General features: G+C 37.8%; 1 protein-coding gene across 1 annotated transcript in view; it reads left to right on the top strand.

Annotated features, from left to right (window-relative positions):
- The window catches only part of LOC128868544 (potassium voltage-gated channel subfamily H member 8), a 215847-nt gene extending 212415 nt beyond the window's left edge, over window positions 1-3432 (top strand). Inside the window, exon 15 of the mRNA XM_054110756.1 lies at window positions 721-3432. Coding sequence (XP_053966731.1) covers window positions 721-2925 — 2205 coding nt within the window. The 3' untranslated portion in view covers window positions 2926-3432. The remainder of the gene's footprint in view (window positions 1-720) is intronic.
- Window positions 3433-16567: the final 13135 nt, after the last annotated feature.

Raw genomic sequence — 16567 nt, 5'->3', positions numbered from 1 at the left:
CACCATAAAATAACAAATTTGTAAGAGCTTAAATTGAGTACCATTGCATACCTATTTGAAAGTGACAAGAACAGGCGCTCTCATGATTTTACCGGCAGTGCTACTGAATTTACCCAGAGCTCTGATTGGCAAAACATCAGCTTAACTTATACCATCATCACTACGCTCAAGTGATTTTATTGCGAGCTTATCTAATACGAGAGACCATAGCAAAAGCTTGTAAGGCTACTGTTATTTTGGCAAGATTACGTTCCAGTACTATAGTAAGTTAACATCCTACCTATTCAGAATCAGCCCTGATATACTGAACAATGGTCTGACATGTACATGTACAGGGTATGACATGAACCCACTATTCACTTGCCCCTTTAAAACTACTTATATAACTCCCTCTGAATCTAGCTCATGGAAACAGCATATTTTGTTGACCTACCGTTAGACGAGACTGACGATGACTTCACCACGCTTAGATGGGCTCCGTAAACTCTTATGGTATCGCATTCATTCGAGTATTCGCTTACTCAGTCCCTCCAATATCTAATTTTACTCAAAGCTTGGGCCTGATAACTTAAAAGCAATGTATATTAATAATGTTTTAATCAATTACTAAATAATGAGAATATTACTAAACATGAGCTTTTCTTTTAGAAATAATAATAATAAATTTATATATTTTTACAACTAATCTGCTATGTTTCTCTTCTTTCTTCTTCCAACTAGGCACTGACCTATTGTGATCTCAAATGCGTCCACATGGGCGGCCTGGTCGAAGTGTTACGCCTCTATCCTGAATATCAACAGCAATTCGCCAATGACATCCAACATGATCTTACCTTCAATTTGCGCGAAGGCTACGAATGTCAAGATTCCGAAATTGGTCCATCCTTTCCCTTGCCAAGCATCAGTGAGGACGATGAGAATCAACAGGATGGTGACGGCGGTGATGAAGATAATGAAAATGGTGCCGCTTCAGTGGCAACAGCCTCACCGCATCACAGCATTACCACACCATCGCCATTGCATGGCCGCTCGCCATTACTGGGCATGAACAGTCCTCGCCTGATGAAACTACATCCACGCGGTCGCTCATTGATCACCATGCGTGAGCGTGTGGATCGACAGCGTTCAATAAATATAACATCTAGTTTGGATGCTGGGTCGATAGACGAAGATATGAATGCGGAGGAGGGTGATGAAGATGTGCGTAGCATAAAAAAGAAACCCTCGATGGAGCGTCTAGACTCACAAGTATCGACGCTGCATAACGATGTGGCACAGTTGAGTATGGAAGTGCGCAACGCCATACAGGCGCTACAAGAGATGACCTTCTCGACAATGGCCTCACAGGCGAGTCTGAAATTCCCACCTGCGCGTTCAATACCCAATATCTGCGGCACTGGTGGTGCTGCCGTGGGTGTGGGCAGCACAATGCACTTTGTGGCAAGTAGTAGTGATGATGTTTCACTACAACGTTCCTCATCGCATCCGCCTGAGATATGGGGACGTGAAATGCACTTGACTTTAGGTGGCACAGCGGGTGTGTCGAGTGGTGTAGCGACGAGTGGTGAAGGAGCAATAAGTGCCAGTGGCAGTGCAAAGACAAATTCTCCAGCAGCGGCACCTGAGATACCGAAAGTTTCGCGCGCCACTCAAACCGATTTTTACAAAATAGATTTTCCCGTATTCGAGCGCTTTGTGTTGGCCAATCCGCGACTAGTGCTCGGCTTGTTGGGTATTGATCCTGCAATAAAGACTGAAATCGAGATGCTACAACAACAACAAACGCTGAAGGTATCGCCCCTGAACACCATCGAGGAGTTGATATCGCCCGCCGAAGGCCCCAACTCCATTACTGGCTCCAAGGAACGCTTGTTGGACGACACCGGTAACTGTGATGGTAAGTCGTATGCGTCAATGGATGACGAGAACTGCAATGACTACCGGTGGACCATGAAGCATTCCGTGAGTAAAAGTAGCAGCTGTTGTCGCTCCACCGACGCACTGCTACAACCGATTGATGAGCAACGTGAAGTGCCACAGCAAACAACAATGCATCACAGTCCACAGTCGCCAACCTCTCGTTACGAGCATTATACATCCGCAACAACAACCGCGACGACAATCATTTCGGCGGCAGCAACAGCAGCGGCGACCACCAACGAGCAAATGACAAATATTTATTTGGCTAGCGAGGCAGAACGACCAACAGCTGCGGCAATAATGCAACAACAACAGCAACAGCCATCGCATCGTTCGGCGCGGCGAAACTCCAATCACAACAACTCCAACTACAGCAGTCAGCACCATAGCAACAGCAACAGTAGTCTCTCCAGTAATGCGTCCACACACTCGAACAGTAGCAACAGCCCGCCGGCAGTCGCGCCTGCTAACATTATTGGACACAATGGACCAGTTAGTGGGGCAGGAGGAGGAGGAGGAGGAGGCGGTAGCGGTGGTGGTAGTAATAGCAATGCGCCAAGTAACAACAGCAGTCGGCGCTCCTCTTGGAAACTACACCGCTCGCACAGCGGCGACTATAAACGGCTTCCTGAGGCATTGGAAGACTCGCCACCTGGTAAAATTATTACCGCAGCAACAGCAACCACTACCACATCTGTGACGCACTACGCATACAGTGGCGGCGGTGCTGCGGATGAACATCTCGAACTTTTAGCTAGTAGGCGCTCGTCACGTGCCAGCTGCGCATCGATACTTGGTACAGCGACGGAAGCGTCAGTGGTAAATAAACGGAATAGTTTAAATGCGAATCGCTCCTTGCTGAGTGTAAATGCAAGTATAGGCGGAGCAAATAGTGGTCACCATCATACGAGTTATCGCTTCTCCGCTGGCGATGCTGATAAATTGGAGAAAGGTTTGAAAGGATTGCCCTCGACGCGATCTCTGAGAGATGCGAGTGTTAATTAGGAAAAAGAAAAGGGAAAAACTTAGGGTGTATTGGAATAAGGCGGCATATAGACGCGTTGAAATTACAAGGGACGTTTTGAATGAGTGAGAAAGTGATGGGGATATATTGGAAGCCTATGTCTAGTAAAGTGTAGTTAAGTCTACGTAAAGGTAAAAGTGTGGCAAAAGAAAAATTGCAAGATTAAGATGTAAATAAAAAATGTGGGAAAATAAAAGTCCAAAATGTAGTTTACGCAAAAAATGGAAAAGACTCAATAAGTGATACAGAAATATGAATTTAATTAGATTCGATGTGAGACCCTATTAAGAAAACTGTCCACTATTCTAACTTCCAAAATATTAAACTGGAGACGTGGTTGAGAATTCATAATTTCACTTTTTAGTTAATCAGCAATGTTTGCCCCAAATCAAAAAGGCCCCGCGCTCTCTGATCTAAATTTCGAAGGAAAGAATTTTAATTTTTACTTATCTAAAGTATGTACAGTAGGGCGGGCCAATTCGTTTTTAAAAACTACTACTGGCTTTGATTTAGCGACTGAAATATTCTACTGGAAATTCTGTACAAAAAATCCATAGAATCATAGCTCTAAACAGGGTTTCGAGCATCCTAATTTTTAATTTAAATTACTAGTCCCTATTTTTTTTTTTTTTTTGGTTCAAGTGTTGTTTTTTGGTTTTCTGATTTCATGATAGAAAATCAAATCCTTCACAGACTAAAGCATTACTTGCCAGCAACTCTTCATTAATTTCTGTGGTGTTATTCAAAAATGGTAAGATATTAAAAGCCGTATACTCTCTGCGAAAAAATATAGGTCTTCAATAATTTCATCGGTTTTGCCTATTTCTCTTTTCTTTTTAATTATTTTTAATTCATTATTTTTCATAAAAGCATAGTGTATTACCTCAAAAAAAAAAAAACATTTTCAATCCTAATTTCAAGTTTCATAAAAAAATTGAAAAATAGGGCAAATTTTCATAAATATTTCAAAATTTGTAATCAGAATTAATCCAATTTTAGTATAACAAAGCGCGAGTTTGAAGCCGCTCAACATTTTGCTTGAGGTTTGATAATTATTTTCCTTGACGCACGAAAATCAAAAAGAATCACTTAAAACTTAAACAAAAGGACAAGAATCGCTTCATAGTTCGCCTTTTTTACAGCTAAACTATACTAACATTTATTGAATTTATTTATCGAAATCCATTTTAGAGCTATGATTACTGCATTTAACGCAACGAGGTCGACGAATAATTCGACTGGTCTTAATGTACAGTGTAACCTCTCCTAACGGACAACTCTATTAAACGCCCAAGGGAGGTTGCACTGTATATATTTCTCTTAATTTTGCGTTTTATATATTTTATATACATTGTTTACCGATATCCGAGTGACCGTCGTATTACAGCGTGACCGATATGAAGTGTTACCATCTTCACACTGCTGGTATCTGTAAAACAGCTCATGACATCAACATCAAAATTGTTCTAATGACAGTTCAATATATTGTTTATAAGCCCTCAAAAGCATTTCCGTCTCAGTTTTGATAAATTTCATTTTTCTGTGATGGAATTCAAACGTAATAGTGTGATTGCGTTATATTTGGCTAGAAAATCACAATCAGCCATTGTTCGTGAGCTCAATCACCTCACAGTGAATAAAATGTTAGCATTGGTAGCATTGCAAAACGCTATGGAGGTGGACCAAAAAAACCGCAACAACGCCAAAAATGGTTCGGAAAGTGAAGGCTCGACTTGAATGAAATCCACGTCGAAGTGGAAGAAAAATGGCCAAAGAACTGAAAATATCGCAAGACAGCATTCGACGCATATTGAAAAATGAGCTCAAGGTCAAGGCTTACAAGTTCCAAAAAGCACACGATCTTTCACCCCAGCAAAAAACAGTTCGGTGCGGAAGAGCAAAGGAGTTGTTGCGCTTGCACGATCGTGGCGAATTTCCTAACATTGTGTTTTCTGATGAAAAAAATTTTCCAATTGCGCAGTTCATAAACACTCAAAACGATAGGGTTTACCTGACCGAACGCTCATACGAGAATTTGAGCCTACGTATGGCCACTCGAAGCAATTTCCCATCGCAAGTAATGGTTTGGGCCGCAGTGATCGCTGATGGACGCCCTCCAATCGTTTTTATCGAGCCTGGTGTCAAAGTGAATGCGACTTATTATCGGGAAAATGTTTTAGAAGCTGCTTTTCCGACAGGACTCGGCACCGTTTCATAAGGCACGTGGGAACCAAGAATGGTTAAAAGATCATGTTCCACACTTCATTTCGTCCACATAATGGCTTTCGAATTCGCCAGACGCAAATCCGATGGACCATTTTGAAGAGCAAAGTGAGGACTAAAAAATATACCAGTATGGATGCGCTGAAAAAAGCGATTATACGAGAATGGGCCAAAATACCTCAAGATCACATTCGTGCAGCATGCAACTCATTCTTTGACCGTTTGAAGGCTATAGTCAGGGCAAAAGGTGGTCATATCGAGCTAAAGTGAATATATGTTAAAATTGTAATCATTTTGGAACAATTTTGTCTTTGAAATCAATAAAAACTAATTTCACACAAAAAAGTTATGGTGTTTTGAATAGGTAACACTTCATATCGTTCACCCTGTATATATTTCTATATGCATTGGGCGTGTTTTTAACTGCATGAGAACAATCGGTATCGATAACTTTGGTTCGACTGCTGAGAATGGCAAACTGTGTTGATATTTCCCTTCAGTAAGGTCTGGCAAGTCATCATGAATCGTTCAACGCTAGAACAACGTTTCCAAATTGTGAAAAATTACTTTGAAAAAAAAAAAAAAATCTCTTCGCAAAGTTCAGAGAGCATTTCGTTCATTTTACGTGCGGCTTGCACGCAGGCAGCATCATCTGTTCTTATTTCTTTCGAAAATTAATCCGCTAAACATCTACGACATTTGGTTCCAACAAAACGGTGCGACTTGCCTCTGACAGAGCACTTATCAATCGATTTATTGGACTGATCGATTAGACCATGTAACTTATAGCCACGGCAGATATATGCCGGATGTCATAATTAAAAATTAAATACCGTGAAATTATATACCAGATTATAATAAAAAAAAATCATTCTAACAATATTTCAATTTCGTATTATTTTTTATTCCATTTTAAATTCCCAAGCTTTGAAAAAACACCGGCTACATACTTTTAGTTCATGAGTATTACTTTTATTTATTAGCTATATTACATAAAATTTCAATTCGCAGCAAATGCAAATGTAAAAAAATAGTACTTCTTTATGAAGCAAGATCCATATGGCAGCTTTCATATTTTACCGTGCTTATAATATGAATTACGTAAATAGTTTTCTTGCATTTAGACTTAGATACTTTGAGTGTGTTGTTTCTTTATTTTATAGTATAGAACACGTGGCACTTTCCCTTCGTCGTTATTCGGCCAGTTGGGTCTCGGACTTGGACCTCGTTTGATTCAAACTCGGTGTCGTCTTGAGGTTTGGATACTGAATTTCCTACAAAAATAAAGAATTATCAGGCCTATTATTAGTACCGTCGGAGATGTCAACATGGCAACGTTAGAAAAATGCTATTATGATTTCCGACGTGATCACGAAACTCTGCCGCAATTACGAAATTTTCGAATGAAGTATTCCAAAGGAAGCGAAATTTCCGCTTCGACCATTTTTCGTGTCAAATTTATACGAATGTTTTCTATAAAATTAATAAAAATAATTGAAACTTCATACTACATTCTTTAAAATGAAAAAAAAAATTACGAAAATGGGTGATTGGTAAATGATGCATATCATACTGATTTAGATGGAAGTCAGTTGACTGTCGGCAAGACTACTAAAGTCAGTGGTACCATCTCCACACGGCGGTACGTCACACGGATTACCATGCAGGCCCTAGGGATGAGTCTGATAATGATTTCTTAATCATTTTTATTACTTATTTTAAGCGAGAATCGATGCACTTAAGAATAGAAAAAGGAATCACATGAAATGCTGTGGTTATTGGGGCAGGTCTTAGCGGCGCTGAAGTAAAAATTAACTAAGGCTTTCTGAGAAAAAAGCAGAAATAAATTATAAATTTGAAAAGACAAAAAGAAAGAGTTAAGAAATTAAATAGAAATATAATGTTTTTTATGGATGCTGAGCCATATTTGAGAGAGCACTTTGAAGTGAGTTGAACGCTAGCGTAAAACCTCAAGAGTGATAATCATATAAAGAGAAATTCAGACGCTTCAATAAAGCATTATTTTCAAGTACGATAATTGAGTAAATGGGTACATACATACTCAATGTTAAAATTGATATGTAATTTGAGCGAAATGAGTGATTTTAGTAAACTTTGAGTGAGCATGTAAAATTAGTTGCAAGTAGCAAAAGGTGAATACAAGTAATTTATTAAATTCATACGCTAACGCAAATCATTTATGATGTATTTTGAAACGTTTTTTTGTTGGATTATCTCAATGTATAAGTGTTTGTGAAACTAAAAAGAAGAAAGCTACTGACAGTTTTCAGAATACTAAAAAAGTATATTATATAATTAAAAGTAATTTTAAAAGAATATGTGGGAGGACGTAACAGGATAAAAAGCTAGCTGTAAGTAACTAGAATAAGCAGATATTTTAAAAGCGAATACTCCAAGACTATTTATATGCATAAGTATACACATTTTTGGCAAATTTTATTTATTTTTATGTAAAGCTGTGCTAATTTTAATTTAATTATGTTTTAATTTTAAGGAAAACTTAAATTTAGCTAACTGTAAGTTTTATGATGCAGTAGTTTTTAAATAATATGAATACCAGGGTCCACGTCTAAACAAAAAAAAATTGAGATTTTAAAACCCTATCCGCTATTTTCTTTTCTTTTTAGGAAAATTAAAATTTTCTACTTTCACAAATCCTTTAAATATGATTTGAAAGTCGCAGCGAGTCATTTGATTTCAGACTTTTGTCATCGCTTATGATCAAGAAATTGAAAAATGCATATACTAGGATGTCTATCGAAATACAAAGTTATATGAAACTCTGGCCTCTATCATTTGTTTTTTTCTTTCTAATAACTTAAAAGTCACAATTCATCATTTTATGTCAGACTATTGTCCTAGTGTGGCCGGCCGCCGTAGCCGAATGGGTTGGTGCGTGATTACCATTCGGAATTCACAGAAAGATCGTTGGTTCGAATCTCGGTGAAATCAAAATTAATAAAAACATTTTTCTAATAGCGGTCGCCTCTCGGTAGGCAATGGCAAACCTCCGAGTGTATTTCTGCCATGAAAAAGCTCCTCATAAAAATATCTGCCGTTCGTAGTCGGTTTGAAACTGTAGGTCCCTCCATTTGTGGAACAACATCAACCGCCAACCACAAATAGGAGGAGAAGCTCGGCCAAACACCTAACAGAAGCGTACGCGCCAATTATTTATTTATTTTTTTATTGTCCTAGTGTTGCCGTAGGCAAATGGGTTTGTGTGTGACTACCATTTGTTTTTCCCTAATAGCGATCGACCGTCGGTAAGCAATGGTAAACATCCGAGCGTACAGGTATTCCTGCCATGAAAGAGCTTTTCATAAAAACCCAGTTGCTGTTCGATGGCGGTCTAAAACAGTAGGACTCTCCATTTTTTTAATAATATGAAGGCCCACAATCACAAATAACAGAATATTTTTGGCCAAATATCCAACAAGCGTGGCGTGCCAAAGTAAATATAATATCCAAAATACGAACATATGTTCGTTGATAACTATGCATAGATTGCATAAACTTATAAAAGCGACTAGCCTATAAGCCAATATGTGTAAAAAATCATGAAATTAATTTGCAAACTACAACCAATCTGAAATGACTTCACCTATTGAAGTATTGTTTTGTTGCTTTAAGTCCTTGAAGTACCACTTAAGCAATTGCGTTTCGTTTACATTTTAAAACACAAAAAAACAAAATTTTTCGTATGCTTACAAAAATTTTAAATCTGCAACAAAAAAAATGGTTCTAACTTGAAAATAGTAAACACCATTTCTCATAAAAAAACACAAATAGCGGATAGGATTTTTTGAAATTTCATAAATTTTCTTTTCGATATGCACCCTAGTATCGTATTTCTTTTAAATCGCGTTAATTTAAAATGCTTAATATAAGATTAGTGTAACACAAATACATTCATTATATCAACTTGAAGCCAGGCTGTCATTAGAAAGTTCAAAAAAGTGGAATCGTGAATGGAGAAACATTTAAGAAAACTAAACCAAGAATATCAATTTATTGAGTACCTTATACTTGTTGTATTGTTGTATTGTAGTTGTTATACGATGACTGTTTTGTGTGATATAGAAGTATGTATTGTGTGCGAGCATACATTTTTGCGCCAAGTCCGCTAAATGTTGGAGAAAAGAAAAAACAAAAATGTTTTAAAGTTAATATTAAAAAATAAAAGAAAAAATAACAGAAAAACAACATAAAAGAAAAAATAAGCAAAATTAGTTTTAACAAGTCTGTGTAGAAACTAATTTTGTGCAGAAATATTCTTATTTTGAATTTTCTAAAAATCTTCAAAATTTAGTTATTTTCTTAATAAATCTCAAATTTAAACAAGGCTCATGACTGTCTTAGATTTTCATACTTCAATGGAGGGTGTACGCTAAGAACTTAAGAATTTTCAAGAATATAAACAATTTGTAAAAACAAATATATGTATATGTATATATTTTGCTAAAAAAGAGAAAGACAACTCAACTGAATTGTATGAATAATGTAAAGTCAAGGGAATGGTTAAGTTTCCTTACAAAATTAATTAAACAAACAAACATACTGTAAGTTTACTGTATACTGTATTATGACTAACATGCTACAATAATATAAAAAAATATGCTATATACCAGGTGGTGCAAAATTAATCATCCAATTTTGTGTTTGAATAATTTTTTTCCGAATAAAAAATAAATGGTATTGAGTGATGAAAGTTTTTATTTTGACCTTTACGCGCTCCATTGCTTGCCTGTTTCTATACTGCAGCTATCTATATTAGTTCACAAGTGTCAAATATGCCTGACATATGACGCCATTTGCAAAAGTTGTGAATCTTCCGATAGGATGATTAATTTTGCGCCACCTTTTGTATCACGCACCATAAGCAACAACCGCTTAAATTCAGAAAGCAGAAAAAATTGAGTTGCACAACAAATACCATTTTTCGACTATCTTTTGGTGTAATTCTTAAAATATATAGAAAAATTTAATTTTTTAATGCCAAATATTTACTCTCAGTAATAAATTAATTTTGTATTTGTAAATTAATTGCGGCCGCCGTATCCGAATGGGTTGGAGCGTGATTACCATTCGGAATTCACAGAGAGAATGTTGGTTCGAATCTCGGTGAAACTCCAAAATTAAGAAAAACAGTTTTCTAATAGCGGTCGCCCCTCGGGAGGCAATGGTAAACCTCCGAGTGTATTTCTGTCATGAAAAAGCTCCTTATAAAAATATGTGCCGTTCGGAATCGGTTTGAAACTGTAGGTCCCTCCATTTGTGCAACAACATCAAGACGCACACCACAAATAGGAGGAGGAGCTCGACCAAACACCCAAAAAGGGTGTAAGCGCAAATTATATATATATATATAAAATAATTTTTTTTTGTTTTGTAAATCTTATCTGAGTGAGATGCGGTCGCCACCAGTGTTGATACAAATTTCACTACTTTTACGGCACTTTGCAGTTCGATTGTCGCTCACCTAACGAATATTGTTTGGTTGTAGGGGTTGCAGGGTTAGCAACTATGGCGAAAAGAAAAATCTACCACCTGGTTGTTAAATTTCATATTAGAAGTTGGAAAACTTAAGCAGTAACCATTCATCTTCCGATAAATAATATTGTAGAGTGGATTGACTTTTTCCATTTCTAGATCACCTAACATCATTGCTGATGTCGAGATCTTGCAGATTGAAAATGATTCATAGGCAACAATATATTTATATTAAATTCAAACCAAGTAACAACAACATACATACACACGCAACAACTAAGATAAGGAGCTCAGCCAAACAGTCAATAAAGGGTGTAAGTGCCAATTATGTACGCCTATTTATAACCAATTTAACCTGATGTTGGAGAGGATTCGTGCGAGCCGCAGAACTTAATCGCTCAGGCGCAATATTTTATAAGAGCGTACAATTGTTGGCGTATGCCGATGATATTGACATTATCAGCCGCAACAACAGTGCTGTTATTTCTGCCTTCTCTGAACCGGATATATAGGCAAAGCAAATGGGTCTGGTGGTGAACGAGGATAAAACGATATACCTCCTGCCATCAAACAAACAGTCGGCGCACTCGCGTATCGGCACCCACGTCACTGTTGACAGTTATGATTTCGAGGTTGTAAAGGACTTCGTGTGCTTAGGAACCAGCATTAACACCGATAACAATGGCAGCCTTGAAATCCAACGTAGAATCTCTCTTGCCAACAAGTGCTACTTTGGACTAAGTAGGCAATTGAGTAGTAAAGTCCTCTCTCGATGAACAAAACTAACACTTCACAAAACTCTCCTCATGCCCGTCCTTTCGTATGGCGCAGAAGCGTGGACGATGACAACATCCGATGCAGCGACGCTTCGAGTGTTTGAGAGAAAGATTCTGCGTAAGATTTTTGGACCTCTGCACGCTGGCGACGGCGAATATCGCAGGCGGTAAAACGAGCGATAGATTCGATGCGGTACCAGCTGGTGGTAGCAGAGGAAGACGAAGGCCTCCCTGCGGTGGAAAGACCAGGTGGAGAAGAACCTGGCTCCATTTGGTGTGTCCAACTGCCCCCGGTTAACACGAGAAAGAAACGACTGGCGCGCTTTGTTATACTCGGCCAAAACCGCATAAGAGGTTATCGCGCCAATTAAGAAGCAGAAGAACGCAAGTATCTAGGGTGGCAATTTTATGAGCTTTGTTTTTTCAATTTGAAATTTGCTCGAATCTTTTTTCTTAGGCGAAAATAAAAATTAAAATTAAAATTAAAATTAAATTAAAGGAAAATAAGATTACTCATACCCAAAAATTACCGGAAAGATCCTTTGGTGGTATACATTTTTGCACTTAAATTAAATTCTGTGTTCTTAAATGCTCTCCTGCGACTAACAATCTAAAATTAAAAGAAAGTGCTAGTAGTCGCCATACCTTTATGCCACCAAAGTAAAACACATACTTTCAGAAGCACTTGGTGGCTGATAGTGGCTTATACAATGGTTCAAAGAAAAAAATAAAAATATCTGGGTTAAATTAAGGGTCTTTATTTTCACTAAGAAACATAATATGTGTCGTTACGTTAGCGGCCGGCGCAAATCTTGACTACTCCCAAACTCCTTACAATGACCAATTTTATAGCATTCCGCTCCACCGCTATTCCTTTCTTGATGCTGTGTGGAGTGCAAAGCACGCGAAGACAATGGAAAGTGGTTTTTATGTCTATTACGCCTGTTTGTGTATATTAGCATTGGCAGTGATGAGCTAATTGTTTATGGCAAAAACTTCAAATGAGCGAAAAACAAAAGGCGAAGAGCGAACAAGCGATAGGTATATTCGAATTGGTGACACCAAAATGGTAGCGAGACCAGGGTGATAGGGTAAGAACCCAGAATGTTGGTGATACGATATTAATTTAGCATTCAGACTAAAACCTGAACACTGGTTTCATCAATTCTCTATCCGACTGCTTAACACTATAAGTTCTAGTTCCTCTGGTATATAAGTAAAAGAAGAAAAAAAAAAATACAAATAAATATTTATTATTCAAAATGGATTTGTGCTTAATTTGAATATAAGAAAGCAACTCGAACTCGAAGGACTCTGCGTTATGGAAAATTCAATGCTATAAGGTATCTACTTCTAACAGATATAGTTTGTTTTTAACTCCAAGCTGAGCGCAGTAATACTTGTTAAATTAAGGAAATATTGATATATTAAAAAGCTATACGATAAGAAAAAAATTAAAATTTAAGAAGTGAAAAAAATTTGAAAAAAAAACTAAAATTAAACAATATTTGTCAACTTGTTTTGGCAGGCTTAAATTTTATTAAATGTTTCATAAACCTGAAAGACTTGCAATACCTGCTCATATTAAGTACTAACTTTGTATGTAAACTCTAATTAAAATAAGTAATAAATATGTATATAAATATAATATATACAAGCAGAAAATACACTGCACTTAACAATAGAAAGAAGAGAAGAAAATCTCTTATCAAACACGAAAAGAAGAAAAAAATATTCACTTCACATTTATGTAAATAAAAATACGATTTAAACAGCAGTTTTTTGAGAATTCGATGTTCAACCAAATGAAAATCAGCTGGACTGAAGCCAAATAATTATTTTTCAGCCAAGTGAGATACACAAAACATACATGCAATATAAATATAACAAATCAAATGCATATTCAGAGTGACAAATTATTCAAATAGCAACAATTAAAACATCTAACAAAAATACTTATTTACAAGCATGTGTTAGTTAGTGCATAAGTTTTATGTATACAAGTACATATGAAAATAAATGAAAAAAAATCTTACTAATGTCCAAATGGAGTTTCAATAATTTGGAGGATTAGCAAAAAAAAAACAGAAGTTATAGATGAAAAAAAGAAATAAATATAAAGGATTTTTCAATTGGCGCGGGTCGATTTTGGCGTCCTGTGACAGCCATTTTGTGTTGGTGACATCTGTCAAATCTTTTGTTTATTATTCAGTTGTTTATGCCAAATCATCATGGCAAGTTACACGATTGAACAGCACGTTCAAATGATAAAACTTTATTATCAAAATGAGTGTTCATTAACGCAAACGTTGCGCGCATTGCGCCCATTTTTCGGTAGACGTGGTGACCCTTCAAAGTCGACTCTTCAACGTTTGGTGGCCAAATTTGAGACGACCGGTTCAGTAAACAATCAGCCAACTCCCGTACGTTGAAGGAACGCAAGATCAGCCGAGAACGTTGCCACGGTCCGTGAAAGTGTACAGCAGAACTCGAGGCAGTCTATTCCTCGACGTGCACCAGAACTTGGCCTTTCGCAGACTTCAACTTGGCGAATTTTGCGTCGGGACTTGGGCCTGCACCCGTACAAGATCCAACTGACCAAAGTTGATGACCATAGACAACGCCGTTTGTTCGCTGACTGGGCTTCGAATCGTTTGGAAGAGAACCCCAGTTTTGGGCGAAAAATCATATTTAGTGACGAAGCGCATTTTTGGATGAATGGCTATGCTAACAAACAATATTGCCGTATATGGGACGACACCAATCCACACGAGGTTCCCCAGGTGATAATGCATTCTCAAAAAGTTAGCGTTTGGTGTGGATTTTGGGCCGGCGGCGTCATTGGTCTGTACTTTTTTGAAAACGACGTTGGTGAGGCGGTCACCGTCAACAGCGAGCGCTACACAACGATGATAACCAATTTCTTATGGCCCATATTGAACCATATAAACCTAGACGACATGTGGTTCCAGCAGGACGGCGCTACGTGCCACACTGCAAACGCCACGATTGACATTCTGCATGAACGATTTGAGGGTAAGGTTATCTCTCGCAGGGGTGATGTGAATTGGCCACCAAGGTCATGCGATTTGACCCCGCTAGACTTTTTCCTGTGGGGTTTCTTAAAGTCTCAGGTCTATGCAAATAAACCACAATCGACCGATGCTCTAAAGGTGAACATAACACAGGCCATCGCTCAAATTCAGCCAGATCTATGCGGAAGAGTCATTGAAAATTGGACTACTCGGATCCGTTCCACCATAAGAAGCCGAGGCGGGCATTTGAATGATGTCATATTCCACACTTAATGGCATATATGCGCCTTTCAAATAAAAAAATACCTTTGTCAATAACTCAAACACAGCTTATTTTAATCCATTTCAACATCTACCCGCCCTTATTGAAAAACCCTTTATAAACATTTTTTGAAAAGTGCAATTTTACGTTTTGCAAGGAAGAGCAGATGGACTTTTGCGATAAAGAAGTTTTCCAGAAAGCTCGTACTAGATATTTAAGGACATTATTATTTGGACAATTTTCACATAATTTGACCTGTCATATGGTTCAAAATTTAACCGTTTTCGAGATATACAATTAACTCCCAATTTAGACTACTCTCAATCAATGGGGTTGAAATTCCGCTAACAGACAGAGCGATGTATCTCAAAGTAGTGCTAGATCCGAAGCTGAACTGCAGGCCCAAGGTAGAAAAGCGAGTAGTAAAAGCTTATGTAGCAGGAATAACTGGAGTTATGAAATCATGTCCAACAGAGGCACTGAATGTCACACTGAACCTGTTACCAGTAGATTTGCAACTAGGATTAACAGCAGCAAATACCGCCGTCAGAATTAAAGAGGGTGGTTGTGGGTATGCTAGGGTATTTAGTCATAACACTATTCTTGATTTTCAGAAGCTAAACGGCAATCCATCAGACTACATTACCGCTATCCTAGATTTCAGATTAGATTTAAAGGAAATGTTTCCCCCGCGAAAAGAATGGGAGTTAAATTCAATAGTCAAGGAAGATAACGCCGCACTTTACATCGATGGATCCAAGATGGATTGCGGCGTCGGCGCAGGTGTATATTCAAGAGACCTCGAAACATCCAAGACATTTCGCCTGGCGAATTGGAATAGCATCTTTCAAGCAGAGGTTCTCGGCATAAGAGAAGCTTGCAGGATAATCAGGAATCATCCACAACAACTATCACAGCAACGTTTTTTTATTGATAGTCAAGCAGCCATCTTAGCTATAAAGTCACCAACAAACAATTCAAAAATTGTCAGACATTGCAAAGAAGAATTAAACGCCTGAGCAGGCGTGACGGACATCACTCTCATATGGGTACCTGACCATAGCAGCATAGAAGAAAATGAGAAATCTGATGAGCTGACTAGACAGGGGGCTCCCTGTAGAGTATCCGAAGTGGTAGCAGTGGACTGCCCCCGAAGCATCTACAAAAGGGAGATATTTTCGCAATTCCAGAAGCTAGCTGTTGACAGCTGGACCAAAACCTATACCTGCATAACAGCAAAGGATATGTGGCAAGATTGCAACAAGTTAAGAACTGACGAGCTGTTACGAAAGCCAAGAACCGACATCTTTAGAATTACCATACGTCAACAATAATCGGTCATTGGTCATAGGTCTATCGGAGACCATGCTAGGAAGATAGAGTGGTCATATAATGATAGATGTGGAAATTGCAATCAAAAGCTTTCTAAGGAGGGTGAGTGAGTGCCCAAGTCTGGGTGTTCTACGACATGGAATGCTAAAGAAATACTCAATGAAAAACTTGGTAGAAATGGCAGGAAAGAAAATAAATATATCACATAGACAGTTTTATAATAAAATCAAGATGGTTTGACTAAAAAATGGCAGTGGTTCTACTTCTGGTGTACCAAAATGGCACCTTTCGTGCTAACTAAGTCTCCGGTGTGTCACCCAGACAGTACCGGAACCAAACAACCATCCATGCAATTAAAAAAATTTGTTTTGTTTGCCCTGTGCTCAATTTCTCGTAAAACGTAAACGGCCATATTTTCCCTGATTTTCATTAAAACTATTTAAAATGAAGAAGTCAATATATTTTTTTCAAAATTGGCACG

This window comes from Anastrepha ludens, chromosome 6, assembly GCF_028408465.1.
Source record: "Anastrepha ludens isolate Willacy chromosome 6, idAnaLude1.1, whole genome shotgun sequence".
In the NCBI taxonomy this organism is placed as follows: Eukaryota; Metazoa; Arthropoda; class Insecta; order Diptera; family Tephritidae; genus Anastrepha; species Anastrepha ludens.
Note: the sequence above shows the minus strand (reverse complement) of the source record. Positions and strands in the feature narration are given on the sequence as shown.